General features: G+C 46.4%; 1 protein-coding gene across 2 annotated transcripts in view; it reads left to right on the top strand.

Annotated features, from left to right (window-relative positions):
• The window catches only part of CEP135 (centrosomal protein 135), a 642577-nt gene extending 622324 nt beyond the window's left edge, over positions 1-20253 (top strand). For both annotated transcript variants that reach the window (XM_069631620.1, XM_069631621.1), the window contains exon 26: positions 17714-20253. In XM_069631620.1, the coding sequence (XP_069487721.1) occupies positions 17714-17735 (22 nt within the window). In that variant the 3' untranslated portion in view covers positions 17736-20253. The remainder of the gene's footprint in view (positions 1-17713) is intronic.
• The last annotated feature ends 288 nt before the right edge of the window (positions 20254-20541 follow it).

Here is a 20541-nt window from a genome sequence, read left to right as displayed (position 1 = left end):
GGTAAGCTTAATACTCTTGTAGGTGCCTTTCCCCGGCTTACTACGTGTGAGAGAAAATAAAATAGCCGACACAATCCCTTGTCGGGCAAAGAGGCACTGAGACCCGGCTGCAAGAGTTCAAAGGATGGTTTATTTCTCCAGCTAGGAAATAACCCAAAAAACCCTCTAGCCCCTCATTACATCACACTTATATTTATATTAATTAAAGTAACTCTAACAAAAAATGCTAAATGGACCCGATTGGCCGGGCGGTGTGGTGCTGTAGGTGTGGGTGGCATCTCTTCCTCCTGGTTGGCTGAGTGGCTGACGAGATGACGAACGTCAAACATCTAGTGCTCCATGCAGGTCAGGGTCCGGTCACTGTGGTCACTACCTAAGCTAATATGTTACACACTAAATAACAAATTATTTAAAACATTTTATGCTACTTGTAACATTTCTACATAAGTCACACACAATGATTATTGTCAGTACAATTGGGTAGTTCGTGGCTTTAATTGGAGGCCTTGACCTTATTGTGCATGTAGAAGAATCAGGCTGTGTTTCGCATCTTTTCCTAGGTTTCAACATTAGTACAAATAAAAACATATATAGTAGTAAAAATGCTTAAGGTTAGTAAGGAGTGTATTGGGTGGGTTTCGCAGCACAGGCAAGGGTCTGGCACTTGAAAGAAATACCTTACAGGGGGTGCAGGGTCAGGATGGCAATAAATTGTTCTAATGGGGGTGGGTGGCTGGCTTGCACGTTCATGAGGACAAATCGAGCAGAAAGTGTTTAGCTCATCCTGGTTCACATGCCGGTTCTCGGATGAACAGTGATCTCAGAGGAAGAAAACTGTAGCATATTGATTGTTGCAACTTTCTCCAGCTTCAGCGTGAGAATGGAAGCGCGGAGCTTTCCTTCGCAGGGGGGGTGCAAGGGTGGGTGCCAGCCAACTGCCTGCGCGTCTTGTGTGTGTGTGTCTCTGTCCTTGGCTGCTGCGGTGGAAGGGGAGCTGAGCATTGCTGTACTATCGCAGTGAGGCCTGTTTACCTAAGATAGAGTCGAAAGGGAGCACAAAAGATGGATGCCCCGTGTCCTGCTCAGTAGTCCCATCTATGTAGTAGTCAACCTTTACATAAGGGCAAGGGGCAATCCCACTACCGGAGGCACGTGGTCCAAGCCTTGTACTGAGGAGCGTACGACGCGAGGGGGCCTGAGGACCCCTCGCTCCCATACACTCTCTTCCATCGGAATCCTTCTAAATGATTGTTAAGAGGGATGATTGAAAACTTTATTTGGAATTACAAATTTTCATTTTAGCGATTGCCTTTAAAGCTTTAACATATAGGCCTTTTCCCAGGGGTACTAAATTTGTCCAAACCTAGGTACTTCTTACTATCAACCTGGGTAATATTTGCCTCCCCATCACCCCCCCCTCCACCGCATTCCCACCCATAGGGAATTTCTCTTTTTCAATTTCCCTGCAGTAATAGATTTGTTTTTCCAATATTTAGAATAAGATAATTTTTTGTACAACACTGGAAAAAGCTATACAGCGATCTTTAGATTCCCACTTTTGTGCAATCCAGCAGAATAATGTTGTCTGCATAAGTTATCCAAAATATTTGAGCTCCTAAGATGTTTGGAGCAACAAAGGATGCAGACTTAAGATGCTCTGCCATATCCGCCATATATGCATTAAATAAAAATGGAGCCAATACACATCATTGACAGTGGCCACTACTTGTTGAGAAACTTGATGACGACAACCCCTTTAAATTCAGCCTGATCTTTAATGATGAGTGTTCATTCAGATGGATAAGAAGTGCCAATAGCTCCTTCGGGAAGTTCCAGGTTGATAATTTCCTCCACAATTTGTTCCTATTAACACGATTGAAGGTCAGGGATAATTCTGCTGATACAAAATACATTTTTCTGTCAACTCCTTCCCAGTCTGAGCTTTGTATGTGGTTTAATACGCAACCTGCTACATTGTTACCCGCACCTACCCTAAAGCCCAGTTGGTTAGGCTTAATACCATGCTGGGTAGCCCATTCATTAAGGGAGGAGAGCAAAACTGACGGAAATATTTTAGAGTCTGCATCAAGTAGCGCAATCGGCCTATAATTTTCAGGAGCATCACGCGCTCCTTTCTTAAAAATAAGAACGATATGTGCCTCCTTCCAGGACTCAGGGTTTTGTTTTAAATAAACAACTGATTGGAAAAGATTTAACAGTGTACTGGCCCATAAAACCGGTTCTGTTTTAAGAACATGGTTACAAACCCCATTAGGACCAGGGGCCCTAGAATTACTACTGTTTGATGGAGTCAATTTGACTGACCGAGAGTATGTATTCAATTTTCTAGTTTCAAACTCTCCCAATTTGTTAAAAAATCAGCTGGTTGATTATACAATTTCTGATTCAGATCTGCTTGGAGTACACTCCGATTGTCTTCTTTCAATTTAATTAATTTCCAATTGTTTGTCACCCGTTGCCATTATACAAGCCAGCATTTTTCCCCCTCCTTTTGATAAGCTAGTGCTTAGAAGGGATTTGTGTTGTTTCAGTGGTAGAATTATTTGCACGGAATTGACTGTAGTCAATTTCGCTGCGACTACGATTTTAATGTGGCCAAACACACTAAACCCATGTCCCCCCAATTCCCCAGTACATCCCTCCACCCTCCCTCTTAGCTTTTCTCCATCCGTCACCTCTCCTGACCCTGCTGCGTCAGTTCCGTCCCTCTAACATGGGTCAGATCCGACACTGCAGGGTCCCCTTTTTTTCGTGCCCCGTTGCCAATGTTCAGGAAGAGTGGGAGAACGCTGCAACCCCCAGAGGCCAAAAATACCGAACGTGGGGTGCGGGGACCACACCTGCTCCACATGTCGATCAAATGGTACTGGCTGTAATTCGTTAATTCAATCGATTATATTGGCTATTTCCCTTTTGAGGCTTTAATTCTATTTTTATAACCCTGTTTTAATTTTTTCAGCTCATCAACATTCCGAGAGGTATATTTTCCCATCCAGGGGATCTTTTTGACCTCTCTCCTGTATTCCCTTTTGATAGATTGAATGACCAGGCTATCGTTTGTCCTAGAGGGGTGTTTTTTTTTTTTTTTTTTTTTGTCTTAATGTGTTTTTCCTGAATACTGAACATAGACATTTATCCAGAGCTCTCCGGTCATCAAATATTTCCATCTCCAACTTCCTGCTAAATTACTTTCATACTGGGCCCAACTCAGTCATTTTTTACCCCTACTTACAATAACATCCTGCATTTTGTCTTTTAGTCCCAGATAATTAAGGAAACTATATTCCACTGTCAATTTAACGTCATTACTGGGGGAGCCATTTATCGTGAGGAGGTTTTTGGTCGCCCATAGATCCTTGGATACAGAGATGTAGACAATCTTCGATGATTTGGAACCACTCTTCCAAGTATCCCAATAATAATTCCCTTTCTCCTGCTTGCCAGTCTACACACAGCTGGGAGGTGTATCATTAAGCCCACAAGATTCACACTATAAGATTCTTTAGTTGAGAATTACTTTTTCCCATTTGAACTCCTTTTGTCTTCTTTGTGGCCTTAATTTCTTAATGACTAATTCAGTCTTCAATCTTCAAGTTTTTGTAGTTGAATCAACACTCTTGCTTTAACCTTTAACTGGTCGTTCTAACTCTCAATAAAGAATTTTGTTTCTAAATAGTCTATTCCTTATTGCTTTCTCAAACAAAGAAATTAGTTGCTTATCATTTCCTACCTGCCAGTAAATATTTAAAACAAACAAAACTTGAACTCCAATACAATACCGTCAACTTCTCTTTTATAATATTAATCTTTTCTTTTCCAAAATCACTTTCTTGTGGCCTTGAACCCATGTGGCTTCTGTAGATTTGAGTGGCAGGTCCATATGAGTGTGCAGGCTGGAATACTTTCACCGGCTCTGCATGCAAACTCAGGAAAGACTGTCTTCTCAGGGACTCTAATCTCCTTCAGGCGCTGTACTAGCTCGCTGCTCTCCACAATTAGAAACTGTTTATAAACACTAATTACTCAACCCAAACGCGCAAGTGAAGTGAACCAGCGTAGCCTGTATTAACGTAGTCTGTGAAAGACGCTTTCTCCTTTCACATGCGCAATGCTTGAATTTCTGAAAAATCATTAGCTGATGCGCGCAAGGATTTCTTTCCAACTAAAAAGGCATTAAAACATTTTCTTGCGAAATATAGCGTGCTACCTTCCCCTCACAACCCTGCTAAATACCTAAACTAGAACTCTTCAATACAAGAATAAACTTTACTAATTTCACCAAAGGAATTTCTGATCAATTCCTTGTTTGCAACTAGAGCGCTGCTGTCCCACCAAAGTTCCAGGTTGTCTTGTCCCACGTTGAGTTTTAAGTTTTCTTCTTCACATCCCTGCTCAAACTCTTCCAAATAGGCCTCAAAGATTGAAACTACTTAAAAAAAAAAAAAAAAAGAGTCCCACCATCTCTTCTTTGGCATCCTGAAAATGACTGATGAGCCAAAAACTCATTATACTTAGATGGGGTAAGGCAATTTACATTCAAATCGACTGCAACAACAATCATACCAGATGGTTGCGCTCGTCAATATTTCATCTCTATGATCAATGAGTACTTTTTGGGACACTTCAGCATAACTAGAATATACATTTATAATGAGCATGTTAACGAGCACTTCCTTCATCACACCATGAATTGCCAAAACACTGCACATGTCATTTAAGATATTTGAACTCAAAATGACCTCATTTCTGATCGCTGCCCGGAAAAACCTTTTGGGCGACCCGCCACCCCTTTGAGTGCCATTTGTTGGCAAACAGAATAACCATCCATTATTACCTTCACAAGTTCACACAAGGGTCCACAGAGTTAAGCAAATGCTGAAAGCCCAGAATGTTCCACAAACAGAGGCTAAAAGACTGGCCTAGCACCTTTATCATCCCTCAATACGTTTTCCATAGGCTTAGCTAACCTGAACCAATCTCTGGCAAGACCATCATTCATACTCCCATAATTCTCCATTATCCCCTTGCCCAGGTCCCCTCCATATTCGACCTTTGAGGTACTCCAGGCTTACTGATGTAAAACCTCTTCTTCTTCCGTATAATGCTGTTCACAAGGGATATCACTAAATGCTCCCAATGTAGTGTAAATATCGAAGCCCCTCTGGCGAATCTCATCAACCGATGAGAAAATCACTTCCCTTATAACGCGAGTGGTTACTGTTACTCTTGCCACACTCCACCTTTCCCAATCACAGAACTCAATTTTATCAATATCCCTAGCTCCAATCCTCTTTAAACAAGGTACTTCATGTATTGCCAAGATCATAGGCCTAGTTAGAAACTTGAGATCCGGATCAGTAAAAATAGATTCCATAATAAAACTTTCCGAACATTTTTTTTCTACGTTTCCTCCAGACCAACTCAAGGTCTTCGCCATCAGGAAGTAAAAAGCGGAAAAGGTAAGTACTCCTCTTTTTTGGTGGAGGGAGGCGGGCCAGCAGGATGCACCAGGATATCCTTTTTTGCTGTGAGGGGTTGTGCAGGTTCTTCTACCAGAACGGCTTCTTCCACAATTGATCGTTTAGTTCTAAGCTCTGAGGGCCCTTGTTTATCTGCCCACTGTCACCCAGTCTTCTCTGGTGAAGGTGGCCTCTCTTCACACGAAAACCTCATCCTTCAGTGCCTTCTCATCTTCTACTTCAAGACTGAGAAAAGAAGAAAAACGTTGAGCTGTTTAACCGGAAGAATTTTTTTAGTACAGTGGAGACGAGGAAACGCCATTCTCGTTGCCACCAATTGGAAGTTATGGCGTGGGATTGTGGACTTCCATTGGAGCAGTTTAAGGTTGGGTTAGCCTAGGCCAGGCTTGTGGCACAAAACCTGCTGGAATCCTCGCTTAGTCATATAGGCACTGCGAGTTGCTGCACATGTGTTCAAGTGAACATAGAAAGTCCGCATGAATGCACTCTACCAGATTTAGATCAGATGTTTAGAAACCTATACGAGAACTGCCGTTTGAGTGTTCAGTTATTCCACTCATCTAAAAGGGATAAACTTAATAATATGAATACCAATTCTCAGATGGACAAGTTGCTGGCAGTTCTAATGAAGCCAGCGAGAAATTGTTTGGCCAGGCACAAAGCAAGCTCGATGCCAGACCTACCATCTTTGGTGACTACTAAAAATATCAGGAGAGGGATGGTTAGGAAGCACCATAGGTCACACAGATGCAAGCAGCCAAGGCCAATATCGAAAGGTTCCAATGGATTGCTTTTCTCCTGCAGATTCCTCATCTTGATAGATATCCATCATCCAGCTCTGCTGTTCGGAAACTTTTCGCCAGGGGGGGTAGTGGACCTCGACTAGGCCGTCGATCCGCCCTGTCCGGCTCTCGATAGTCAGCTCTGGAAGTGACGTCAGGCGTTGTATGTATATATAACACGTTACTACGCCCCATGCTTCTGTTCCTCTTTTCCGCGTGCTTACACGTTGCATTGGAAGCACGACTCGAGTTTATTCAACGTTTTTTTGTACCAAATTGTATTTTATTTCTGGAAAACCTTGATGCGGTCTCTTCTCACTGGATTTTGGGCTTTAAGCAATGCCGTGATTTCGAGGCCAAAATGTCTGTGACCGTCGACCCCCACAACGTCTGGAGGCCTGCGCGTTGTGCGCAAAGATGTAGCTGAAGTCCCTACGTGGGAGTGCCGAGAAACTTGCTTTGGCCCGACCGTCCGCCAAATCTGACGCAGTCTCTCATCCGGTCTTCGGAAGCCGAGACTGAGGGGAAGGAACCCCCGACAAGGGGAATGTCGTTCCTTCCCCCCCCGAAGAGGGGAAGGAACGACATTGCAAGAAGACCAAGAAATGGTCGCATTCAGGAGCCATTCCTCCTCGCCTTCCTCGTGGAAGAAGGAGCCATCAACGGGAGTCCAGCTCGTCGTCGTAATGAGGTAAGCACTCAGCGGGGCCGACCACTCAGGAAGAGTGATATGTTCTAAATGTTTGAACAACAAGTTACTGGAGGTGCGGCTCGGGCTCCCAACCAGCAAGCTTTGGCGGCAAAAGCAGTGCTCTGTGCTCCCGACCCCAAGCTGGCCACTCTGTCGACGCCGTCGAAAACGTCACGCCTATTTGGCATAAATTGCAGGAAGGCTGCAAGACGGAGGCCCACGGTGTCCATCGGTCATCCGAGCGTTCCTCGGTGGTGAAGCCCTCAGCACTGACAGTCTGTGGTGGTTCTTTGGTGCGGTTACCGAGATCAGGATTCTTTGACTGGATGCTATCCATTTTCAGCATGAATAACCCCGATGAGCAAGTCGACCCTGTTTACACGGGAGGCAGCAGCCTCAATTATTTTGACGGCAAGGCTGATTTATTGGCCTTGACTTAAGGTTTACAGGTTGCTAGTGGCCTGGATACTTCTACAGATCTTGAATTGCAACAAAATCTACCCTATGCTCATGCTAATTTCAAGTTCAGGGCTCTGGTTGACACCCTTAGTCTAAAGGTGTCTACCACGTCTCTTCCAGAGTATGAGCTCACTGATATCTTGGACAAGGGTCCCACAGTTGAGCATAACATGCCATTTAACCCAGCCATTGCAGACCCTTTATCCTCCATATGGCAGCACCCTTGCACTATTCTCCCTGTAAACGCCAATTTTGCAGGGAAGTATAGGCTGGCAATAGGAGACCCTTCTTTCCTCGCCACACACCGTTCCCCGGAAGGGTTGGTCATACAGGCTGCCACTATTTCCACCAGGCCAGCAGCATCCACTTCCAATCTGCCTACGGACAGAGAGGGAAATAAATCGGACGCATTGGCTAGAAAGGGGTTCAGCTCTGGCAGCATGGCACTCAAGGCCACAAACATAGCCTTTGGATTCTCAAAATACTCCTTCGGCTTGTGGAAAGCTGTGGAGCATGCTGCTGAATACGTCCCTAAGGGTGCCATGCGGGAGAGATTTTTACAGCTGGTGGAGGATGGGATGGAGGTGGCCTAGCAGTCATTGCAGACGGGCCTGGACGTGGCAGACTGCGTTGGCCGAGCAATGGGTTCAGCAGTGGTAATGAGGCAGCATACCTACCTAAAAATGTCTGGCTTCTCCACGAATGTTCCGAACAGGTTGCTGGATATTCTCTTTGAGGGAGACATGCTTTTCGGTCAGAAAGCAGACGCATCCTTGGAAAGGTTCAAGGAATCAAAGTTGGCTGCTAAATCACTGGGCCGAATGGTGCAGCCGGCCAAGCCTGCCTTCAGCTTTGCCCCCAAAGGCATGGGCTATAAGTGTTACGTATCAAATGGCAGGAAGGCACAGCTCCCGCAAGCCAGGCAGGGGTAGATGCCAACAAGCAGCAACAGCGGCGGGGACGCCCGCACCCTCTAAGCCGCTTTGATTTCCCCTCCCACGATGCACCGGTTGGTGGACGGTTGGCAGGGCATTGGCCCCAGTGGCAGGAGATAACCTCAGGCGCCTGGGCTCTTTAGTTGGTTTGGTGGGGTTATTGTTTGCCCTTTCTAAAGAGACCACCGGACAGGCCGCCACCTCCCCCAATCCAACTGGGACAGTAGCACCAGGAAGAACTGAAAGCCCTGTTGTCGAAGGGCGCCGTGGAAAAGGTACCTCTCGAACAGAGGGGATCGGGTTGGTATTCCCAGTATTTCCTGGTACCCAAAATGGGAGGAGGTCTACGCCCCATTCTGGCCTCGGTTCCTGAGGGAAGACAAATTTAGGATGGTGCCGTTGAGAGAAATTCTCCACGCTCTCGATTTTCAGGGCTGGCTGGTGTCATTCGACCTGCAGGATGCTTATTTCCATGTGCCAATACACCAAAAGCACCAGAGGTTTCTAAGGTTTCTCATAATGAACTAGCACTTTCATTTCAAGGTGCTGCCCTTTGGGTTGATCTCCGCTCCAAGGGTCTTCACCAAGCTCATGGCGGTTGTTGCAGCTCACATAAGGAGATTGGTGGTCCATGTATTCCCGTACCTAGATGAGTGACTGATCCGGGGCAAGGCAGCAGGGCAAGTTGTCTCATCTGGAGGAGACCTGCCTACTACTGCACAGACTCGGCCTCTCCCTCAACTTGAAGGAGGCCCTCTTAACACCAGTTCAGCGGCTCCAGTTCGTAAGTTTACAGGTTGCTAGTGGCCCTAGATACTCCCTTGTGCACCCTCTGCTCAAAAAACACTCTACCGACCCCTTCATTCCGGGCCAACTACCGCCCTATCTCCATCACTCCCTTCCTGGGCAAACTCCTGGAGAAACTGGCTATAGCTCAGCTGATCCTACACACTGAATCTATTGGTTGCTTCTGTTTTATTTAATTTATTTATAACATTTGTTGTACGCCCAAACCCAAGGGTATCACGGCATGTTTACAAGATAACTTAGGCTTAAGGTTACATGACAATTTGCAAAAATTACATTTAGGTGATCTCAGTAAAGAAATTACAATCTGTGGAAGCTTAATTGTTGCGGGTCGCTTTGTACACAAAAACATGCTTGGTAGTTACATTAACATGATTTACATTTGTTCTGTGTGTTTACAGGGACACTTGTGGCAGGAATTTAGAATTCATTAAAGAGCCACGTTTTAAGGAGTTTCTTGAAGTTGACTATGGAAGGCTCATTGATTAGGTTGGCTGGTAGAGAATGCCATAGTCTTGGGGCTGCTACAGGGAAGCTGGCGCTGCCAGTTCTGGTGTTTTTGAAGCATGGTATGTGCAGGTATAAATTGGCAGTGGATCTCAGGGTCCTGATAGATTCTTTGCGACTAAGGCAATTGTTAAGGTAGCTGGGGACGTGGCCTGGTACCTATTTGTGTGTGAGTGTGAGCGTTTTGTGGTGTATCCTTGCTTGGATGGGAAGCCAGTGTGCTTCTCTCCTAAGATGAGTTATGTGCTCACTTTTTTAATGCCTAGTGCTGATCTTAGGGCTTTGTTCTGCAGTAGTTGCTTTTTGTTGTCTTTTTTTTGGGAGGTGCCTAGTAAGAGTATATTACAATAGTCTAGTCCAGTTAGTATCAATGCTCTTGCTAGTGTTATGCAATTTTGTTGTGTGGGGAAGGGCTTCCTTAGTGAAATCAGTTTGGTGGTGTATGCTGTGGAAGATGCCAGTGCGCTGATATGTTTATTCATGGTGAGACTCGAACCAAGGTAAACTCCTAGAGTTTTTACTTGATTTTAGATGGGTATAGGGGTATTATCAATGATAATACTTTTGTAGAGTGGGTGGAGATTGGCTAGACGGGCGGTGGAGCCTACTTTGAGGATCTCAGTTTTTTTCTCCATTTAGGCAGAGGCTATTGGCTGCCATCCAGATTTGGATGATGGTGTAGATTGTATTTACTAAGATGGTGTCTTGTTCTAAATTGCCTGAGGTAGGGATAAATATTTGTGCATCGTCAGCAAAATTAGTGTAAATTACTCCCATAGCGTCTAAAGCTGCAAAGAGTAATTTAGTGTATGCAATGTAAAGCTTTGGTGAGAGCCAGGATCCTTGGACTCCTATTGGTACTGGTATCAGGTCAGCTGCTATGTCACCAATGGCTACTCTGGAGGTTCGGTCAGAGAGGAAGGAGGTAGTCCATGTGGATGCTTCCTTGGAGAAGTGGGAGTTATCTGTTAGGGTTTGGCACAGTTTACTGTGATCGACTAAATCAAATGCAGCGGACAGGTCCAGCAATAATAGAGTTTGCCTCCATCCCTGATTGCATCCATTTGATTTTTCAGATCCAATAGTGCTGTTTCGGTGCTGTGACCCAGGCGAAAGCCTGATTGTCTCTCTCCTAATAGGTGGTTATTTTCAAAGTGGGCTTGAACTTATGTGTAGGCTATTTTGTCTATAATTTTGAGGAGGAAGGGCACTGTGGTGATAGGTCGATAGTTGGTTGATATGGTAGGGTCTAATGTGGGCTTTTTAAGTAATGGTGTGACCCATGCTTCTTTGAAGTTGGGGGAGGTGGAGTTGGCTTGGAAGGAGGCATTAACACAATTGGTTATGATGGAAGCTAGTGTAGGGGCACAGTCTTTCATTAGTTTATCAGGGAAGTTATCTCCTTTACAATTAGAGGGTTTCAACAATGCTATCGTTTTAGATACTTGCTCAGTGGTTACTGCAGTAAAGTGTAATTTTGGTATATTGTTGGTGGGAGTGGTGACAACTAATGGTATTGTCTTGTTGGCGGTATCTAATATTTTTCTTTGCGATTCAATTTTGTTTTGCAGAGTATTCATTTTTGCTGCTAAAGCATCTTGCATGGTAGTGCACCAGGTTTTATTTACTACCACTGTGCTGGGAGGGTGGGAAGGTGTTTCTAGTTCCTTTATTATGGAGAATAATTTCTTGCTGTTAGATGAGGCATGTGCTATGCGGGTATTGAGTGAGTTGGCTTTCTGTGTGTATACTTGTGTCTTATAAGAATTGGAGATTAGATGTAATTCTTTTTTGGTTTTCCATTATTGGGTTTTTTCTACATGGGTGTTCTAGTGCTCTTTTTTCTTCTTAGTTCTATGAGGTCATCGTTGAACCAGGGGTTGCTGGGCTTTTGCTATTTCATCAATGGCTTGCTTGAGACAGGAATGGTAGTGTGCTGAGATTTCAGCTGGGTTGTGCAGAGGGGACGGTTGAGTGGTGAGTAGCTTGTTGAGCAGAGGAGATAGGTTTTCTGCTGCGAGTCTCTTAGAATTTCTCATCATGGTGGGTTGGGGGGGGGGAGAGTGTGTGTGTGGTGGGATCTCTTGTTCTGATGATGTCAAATCTAATGAGGGAGTGATCCGTCCAGGATATCTCTAGAATGTCTTCTATATGTATTGTAGTGTTTGGATCCAGTCGAGGGTGCAACCTTTTCTATGTGTTGGTGCCTTGACATTTTGTTTGAATTGCATTTCTAGGAAGGTGTTGTGGAATGCAGTGGCTCTATGGTCGCTGGGGTCCTCCTATCCGAGATTGATGTCACCTAAGAGGATACATTTAGTATTTGGTTTAATGGGAGGGGTGATAAGTAGCGAGGGTAGGAAGCTGGATGCGATGGGACGACGGGTCATCTCATCTGCAGCGACGACCATCAAGGAGGCCAACGCCCTGGCCATCGTAGCCCGCTACGACAGGGAGTTGTGGTTCAAGATCACCCCTCTGTTGGACTTCCTTCTGGACGCCAAGAGGGCTGAGGCCCTGGAAATCTTACAGGAAGGTGTGATTGCCTCAGACCACGCCATTACGGTGGCTAAGGACATCGCCGACACCGGTTTCCGTCAGTTGGGCAACAGCGTTTGCCTGAGACGACGAGGATGGCTCAAGGCGACGGATTTCCGCCAGGACGTACAGACCAAGGTTTTGGACATGCCCTTCGATGGGAGCAACCTTTTTGGCAAGGCGGTTGATGAGTCCCTTCAGGCGATCAAGACAGACACAGAGACGGCCCGTGCACTGGGTGTGCTCCAACAGCGACGGCCATCCTTTCGGAGCTCCGGAGGCAGACAGGGTGCCTCCAAGGGAGCCGGCAGCAGCTCCTGTACGTACCATCAAGCGGCAAGATCTTCGTCGCAGGAGGCCTACAGGGGACGCGGCAAGTCAGGTGGATCCCGCCGTCGTCGCCAAGGTCGTCAAGGAGGCAATGCGGCCTCCAAGCAAGATTGAACCGACCGTCGGGTCGGGCCCCTGCCGAAGCACCCCGGAGGCCGGCTGACGAAGTTCATCGGCGTGTGGGAGTCCATCTCCACCGACCGTTGGGTGCTGGACACCCTGGCCCTGGGGCACGCCCTCGAGTTCCACAAGAGGTGCCCCCGCATTCCTCCCGTGACCAGGAAGGAAAATCACGTCCCTCAACTGCTGTTGGAAGTAAGGGTGATGCTCAGGAAAGGTGCCATCGAGCTCGTTCCAAAGAGGCTTCGGGGCTCCGGAGTTTACTCAAGATACTTCCTCGTAAAGAAGAAGACAGCAGGATGGCGTCCCATCCTGGACCTGCGACGACTGAACAAATACATCAAGGCACAGAAGTTCCGGATGGTCACCCTCCAGCACGTGCTGGGACAGCTGGAGGAGGGCGATTTCCTGTCGTCGTCGGACTTGGAGGATGCATACTTACACATCCCTATTCTAAAGAGACACCAAAAGTTCCTCAGGTTCGTGGTCAAAGGGCGGCACTACCAGTTCAAGGCCCTCCCGTTCGGATTAAAATCGGCACCCAGGGTGTTCACCTAGTGCCTAGCACCGGTGGCGGCGCGGCTGCGCCTGCAAGGGATCCACGTCTACCCCTACCTGGACGACTGGCTCATACGGGCAAGGACAAGGGAGCTCGCCGTGGAACACACTGCGAAGACCGACCAGCTGCTCACGGACCTGGGGTTCTCCATCAACTTTCCAAAATCCCACCTGGTCCCGTCGCAAGTCGCCCTGTTTCTGGGAGCACAGCTCGACACAGTGGCGCGGCGGGCCTCACCGTCAGATGAAAGGATAAGGACAATCCTGGGAAAGGTGCAACGTCTGCTGGCCACGTACGTGGCCAGAGTGAGGTCTATCAAGTCCCTCCTCGGAATGATGTCCTCCTGCATTTATCTGGTGCGCCACTGCAGACTTCGGATGCGGCCCTTGCAAGAATTCCTCGACGCCCACTGGATCCAGACGACGGGCAGCTTCGAGGACAGGATCCCGCTCGACGAAGCGTTCCGTCAGGCGATACGATGGTGGGGTGTCCGCTCTCATCTGACGGCGGGAACAGGTTTCCTAGCCCCGACCCACCAAGTGACGGTGACAACGGATGCCTCCCTGGAAGGTTGGGGAGCGCACACCGGGGGTCTCCACGCAAGAGGCCTTTGGCTCCCAGAGGAGAAGACTCTCCACATGAACATCTTGGAGCTCCGTGCAGTGTTCTGGGCCCTCAGGTCCTTCCTTCCGTCCCTCAAGGGCAAGGTGGTGAGGATCTTCACCGACAACACCACCATGATGTTTTACATTCGGAAGCAGGGCGGAACCAGATCCCCTGCCCTATCCAAGGAAGACAAGGATCTGTGGCATTGGGCCGTCGCCCAAGGGATGTTTCTGGTACCGTTTCATCTGGCAGGGATAAAAAACACCATAGCCGACTGACTCAGCAGAGAGCTGCGCTCGTGCCACGAGTGGGAACTGCGCCAGGATCAAGTGGACCGACTCTTCCGACGATGGGGCGAACCCCAGATCGATCTCTTCGCGACGGCGGCGAACTCCAAGTGCCGGAGGTTCGCCAGCAGGTTTCCCCAACCGAGGAGCATGGGCGATGCTTTCTCGTTCCCTTGGGACGGCCTGTTCCTTTTGTGTTCCTGCCGTTGCCGTTGCTACTCTGGCTCGTCAACCAGCTCAAGAGGTTCCGGTGCAGGATGATCCTCGTCGCACAGGCGTGGGCAAGGCAGATCTGGTTCCCGAACCTTCTGGACTTGTCAGCGTCCACACCAGTCAAGCTGCCGACGGACGCAGATCTTCTCTCCAGAGAAGGAGGCGCCATTCTTCATCACGAACCAGAGTCGCTGAACTTGCAGGCCTGGCTCCTGCAGCACTAGAGTTTGGAGGATACGACATCCCGGCCGACTGCAGAGAGGTTCTTGCGAAGGCCAGGGCATCCTCCACTCTCGTGCTACGGACACAAATGGAAGAGGTTCTCTGTCTGGTGCCCTGCACAGAAGATTAACCCTCTGCGGATTACGGCCCCTCAAGTATTGCCGCACCTATTGTCCTTGGCCAAGGCTGGCCTGTCTCACGCTTCCATCAAGGTACATCTGGCTGCCGTCTCACGTTGCACCAGAACTACAGGACAAGCGTCCTTGTGGTATCATCGACTGGTGAAGGAATGTATGAAAGGACTGTTCCGATCATTCGCGCCGGTGTAGGCCCCTGCCCCGGCGTGGGAGCTCAACGTGGTGCTGACTAGGCTCATGGGGGCCCCATTCGAGCCTATGCATTCAGTGCCGTTGAAGTTTCTGTCGTGGAAGACAGCATTCCTCGTGGCCATCACCTCTGCACGACGAGTGGGAGAGATCCAGGCCCTGTCTTGCAAGCCTCCGTACTTGACTTTTCACGACACGAGGGTGGTGCTGAGGACGCACCCCTCCTTCATGCCCAAGGTGCCGTCGGACTTCCACCTCAACGAGCCCTTGGTGTTGCCAGTTTTCTTCCCGTCGCCTTTGTCGCCGGCTGAGAGGACTCTGCACTCGCTGGATGTAGCTAGAGCGCTGAAGTTCTACTTGGACCGAAAGAAGAGTTTTCGGAAGACATCACAGCTGTTTGTGAACTTTGGACCTGTGAATCAAGGGAAGGCTCTCTCGAAGACTTCCATTTCCAGATGGCTCTCGGGCTGCATCATGCACTATCACCGGTTGGCAAACCGACCGTTGCCAGGCCGTCCGAGGGCCCATTCGACCGGAGCGATCGCTGCTACTACGGCGTTCCTGTCTGGTGTGCCCCTGCTCGACATCTGCAGGGCTGCTACGTGGAGGTCGACGCACACCTTCACGAGATTCTACTGCATCGACCGGGATGCCAGGGAGGAGTCCAGAGTCGGCCAGGCAGTGCTGCGCAACCTGTTCGCCTAAGGTGAGCCTGATGAGGAGGTAAGAGTTGCTTAATGTTGAGTTGTTGTATTGCTTGATATTGAGCCCTTTGCCACACCCATGGTTGTGTATGTGTATTCTGCTATGTATTCTTATATTCATGAGCATGTGAATCCATGCCAGACCCCATGCTGGAGAAGGAACAAGTTACTTACCTGTAACTGTTGTTCTCCAGCATGGGTCTGGCATGGATTCACATGCGAACCCTCCCGCCTACCCCACTGCGGCTCTTCACTTGGTCATACTGCCACTTCACGTGCTACCAAATCTGAGGATGGCTGCCAGGGGCGGGGCTTAGGGAGAGGGCAGTCATTGGCTGGGGGCAGTATGACCCAGAGACCAGTGATTGGTTACTACTGAGAAAGACAGATCAGAAACGAAACTGATACTGATTTTTTCTATACCGAGGATTCCCGGCCAGACGACGGGGAATATTCATGAGCATGTGAATCCATGCCAGACCCATGCTGGAGAACAACAGTTACAGGTAAGTAACTTGTTCCTTTTTTTGCTGACCATAAGGACGAGGCTCAGAGGGTCTTGCTGTCATGAGTTTGACACAGCGTTGGTCTGTTTGGCGCCATTGGCGTTCTTTGCATACGATACAGCCTTCTTCTACCAAGATGGCGTCACCTCTTACCAGTGTCGTTTCAGCTCTCCCACTGCTTGGGAAGTCTGTTGCTCTGCCCCTTTCCCAGGAAAGAGTATTTCCGGAAACAACGCCGGCGGATCCATGCGTTGCTACTATCATCGTCAGCCACGCTTCCGACTCTCTCGGCTTCAAGGCCTCCAGTCTTCACCTTCCGGTCCTCTCCCCTACAGTATTCTAAGGGTTACGAGCCTGATCGCTCTTGAGAGTGGACTACATTTCCCATCCTCCTCTCGTCTTATTTATCAGGCGGGGCGAGGGGGGTCAGGTAGATTCTTAAACCCAGCTGTGTCGTACGAAGACAAGGTAGGAGTATCTATTTGTTCCTTTTTGTTGTTCTAAACTGCCTACACTGTGGAACCGCTTCTGTCTGATTGGCTGTATGCCTTTATAGTCTAACAGTGTGGTAGACTTGGTTGACACTTGCACTGTCTGGATGTCAAGCGCGCTCTGAAATTCTATCCGGACAGGACCAAGGGCTTCTGCAAATCGGGCACACTGTCACCTTCGCGGAGGGGGGGGGGGCAAAGCCCAAGTATCAGGCATCCAAGGCCTCGATAGCACGGTGGATGGTTTTGGCCATGAAAGAGGCCTACGAAGGGCAGCACAAGCCACTGCCAGCGAACATGCACGCCCACGCTGTCACAGCCAAGGCCACAGCCATTGCCTTCCAATAGCAGGTTCCGTGTCAGGTCATCAGCAGGGCGGCCACCTGGGCCACCCCTTCGGCTTTCTGTAAGCATTACTGTTTGGCTGCCGGCTCTAAGTCATATGTGGTGTTCGTACTCGCGGTTCTACGGAATCTGTTTTCTTAAGGAGGGTCTCCTCTCCACCTTGGGGCTACATTCAGTTGTAATCGTCCATGCAGTATGGAGGAAAGGGGACCTGATGTAAGAGTAATTAATAGTTACCCACCGTAGTGACCAACGTATTCTTAGTCCATAGTCCCCTTTCCTCCATATGTCCCACCATCCTCCCCCCCTAATAATACTAGTGTCATTAGGCAATGTTAAATATTGTCGACGCGGCAATGGGGACTGAGGAGTGGCGCCGGTGGGCAGAGTCAGGGAGCGCATGCTCTCAGGGCCACGCCCCTGCGCACCTCTAAATTTAAAGGGGAAGAAGGTTTTTTCTGGTGAAAAGGGTTCCGTCTCCCGTACCCCACGAGGGACGTCTGTACAGTATGGAGGAAAAGGGACTACGGTGAGTAACTATTCATTTCTGATTTAACTGCCAGTTTTACTGATCCACAGGACCTCCAAATTGTACCTCCCCTCAATGCGAGCAAACAATGTGCATAGCTTTACCAAACATATTTGTTTCAAACTCTTTGGATGGGTATGTGCCTTCAAAAACATTAATTCTGACTGTATTTGTCTGATGTTAACCATACAGAAATCATAAAATGCCTCTTGTTTTATTTACTGATGTAGTCATATGTTTATTTTTCCTATCCAGAAGTGTGAGTTTCAAGGAATAACATTTACAAATTATCTCCGTGAAAGGATAGAAGATATGGAAGAAAGAATGCTTCATTTGAAGGGTGGTTGTCTCCAACTCATGGCCATGCATTAGTTCAACATCCATAGTTTTCAAATCATCAAACACTCCTGAAGCCTATGAAAATATCAAAAGAGCAAGAATTGCCAACAACTGTACAAAAAAGTATTATTCTGGTTTCCCTCCGCACCATCCCCAAATAGTAACTCGTATTGCTCAAATCTTCAAGCCTGAAACAGAAGAGGTGGACTTATACGGGCTGGTCTTTACAGACAATCTTTATATTGCCGCCAATAACCTTGTCTCTCCAAGACTGAATCTATTTATATCTCATTATATCGCAATGGCATGCTCATAACATAGTTTTCAAATTATGTTCACTTGCCAAAACTGTTTCAAGTTGAATGACCAATTTCCTTTTTTTCTACATGTCTAATAGAATAATACCTCCTACGTTGATCTGTTTTCAGTAGCAATATTTGCACGCCTCATATTAATTATGCTACTGACAGATGTTTTCTAAACCAATTGCTTTAGGAATGTTATTAAGGAACTGTCAGTTTTGCACATGTACAGAATCCAGATTTCTTTGTTTTCAGTGTGGTCTAAAAACAATATGACTAAAACTCAGAAAGATAAGCAATTCCATTAAATTAGGTCTTTGAAGGTGACGATGATCTTATTGTACCCAAACATTGTTTTAACACTTTCCACCCATCATTGTAAACCAAGTAATGGTCTTTACGTTCCTTTTTGCCAGAGAAAACCTTCTATAGCTCTGTGTTGGGTGTGCGGATGATAGATACCCAAAATATATTACTTGTTACTATGTCAAACAACTGCAATAAAAGGTTGCAGCACTTCATTATGATAGAAGACCTCTTCTAGAGAGCTTGTGGCACATATTTGGTATCAAATGGAATCTGCTATTCCACCAAGTCAACAGTTAACAAAACTGTAATGCTGCTAAACATTGTTGAATTAAAAAAAAAAAACTTGACTTGTATGTTTTTCAGAGGCTAAACTCTGAAAATTATCTTGTGAAGGTCTTGGATAGTCACCACCTCTGTCGCATTACATTTTCTGAGCCAAGACCAAGAGTGGGACAGCGAGGATAGCCCTCTAGTATGCAATGTTCTACCGCAGGACTGACAGGGTCATGTCACTAACTTGTTTTATGCTATGAGCAGTGTTGTGCAGTTACGTGGAGCAGAGACAACCATAATACCCATGGCCCTATCAGCCGCAAGATATTTCTTAAATTCCTTATATCAATCTTCCCAGCAGATTTAACTAGCTTTACCAGAAAAATTGAAAAGTTCTTTGTAAAGATTTTATTTAACTTCTCTCACAAGGTGATCATTAAGTTTAATTTAATACAAAGTTTCAATTCCTTTACAAACAACTGCCTAAAAACATTAAACTATTCATTCTTGGTGGGCCAGGAGGGTATGTTGCCTATAAATTCCCTTGCATATATTTTTCATGAGACATTGTCACTGTGGTGGGTTTTAATCACACCAGTCGTTTGTGTAAATTGCAAATTATTTCTGTCCCAGGAGTCTCTTATTTATCATTGGTTCTGCATTGAATATGTAATGAGATTCTTCTTTGTCTTTAAAGGAATGTCGTCACTGTTATTAGAGCCCTCATTGTTCTTCAAGTCTGAAGGGATGCTTTAGGATTGCCATCCATTAGTAGCAAATTGTGGTAGAAATTGTAGGTGGATTGGCTTCCTGCAGAGGCACCCCGATTCTTCTGGTGCATAACTTGTGTAAAGGCACAGCATTTCACTATGTAGAAAACTTTACAAGAATTAAATCCCTGATGGTTTCCTTTGTGATGTGTTGGGAGAAAATGAAATCATTATAAAGGAGCTTCCTTACTTCAAAGGGTGTCCTTTATCGTATGTGCACTTTGCTGGTCTTGTCCATTCACACAGAATACTTTACTGTGCGTTTGTTTGGGGCAAATAGTATGCAGTATTAAAAATGGCTGCTTGTTGCAATACATATCTGTGTAAAAATGTGAAAATCCTTTAATGTATACCATAGCAACCTCAGAGATAAGTCTAAATTAAAAGCTAAATGACACATTCTGAATTAAAAACGGGGCACTTAAATCGCTGAGCTTTGTTGTGAAATAAATGTATGTATATACTAATACAGGGTGCCATATTTATCTTGCAACACAAATGCGTGTTTATGTGGGCTTTTTATCATTGCTTTCCACTGCTCACAAATATCTTCTATCTGGTTGGGAGTGTTTTATCATTTGCTAAACCGTTATGTCAATATGTTCATACGTGCTTGTAAATGAAAGCAAATTCTACATAATCTTTTTATGCAATTTGACCACCGCATTTAATCCCAGTGTAAACTAGATTTTTTTTTTACAAGTGCTAATTTAATGTTTTTCTAAGGGTATTTATTTTTATATTGTATTTATTAAAAAACGAAAAACATTTAAATCTTTTCTGTTTTATATTAAATTTGTTGTATTCATTGTGTGTGTGTGTATTTCGACATTGCACATTTTGTACTAGTAACACAAATATTTGTATGTGATGACTTATTGATTATGAACTGGTTTGATCGTACTTCAAAACCAAGTACCCACAATAGTTTACATGCAACTGTCAAGCCAAGGCACCATAGCGTCCCTGCAGGCCTAATTTTTCAAGATTAAGATGCCAATTTGACATTATTAACATCCACTAAGCAGTAACTTAAAATTGGTGGGAAAGCACATGCCAAGGATGTTCACACATTAGTCATGTCATTCAG

Source organism: Ambystoma mexicanum, chromosome 6q (genome assembly GCF_040938575.1).
Source record: "Ambystoma mexicanum isolate Mex_15411 chromosome 6q, UKY_AmexF1_1, whole genome shotgun sequence".
Taxonomy (NCBI): domain Eukaryota; kingdom Metazoa; phylum Chordata; class Amphibia; order Caudata; family Ambystomatidae; genus Ambystoma; species Ambystoma mexicanum.
Note: the sequence above shows the minus strand (reverse complement) of the source record. Positions and strands in the feature narration are given on the sequence as shown.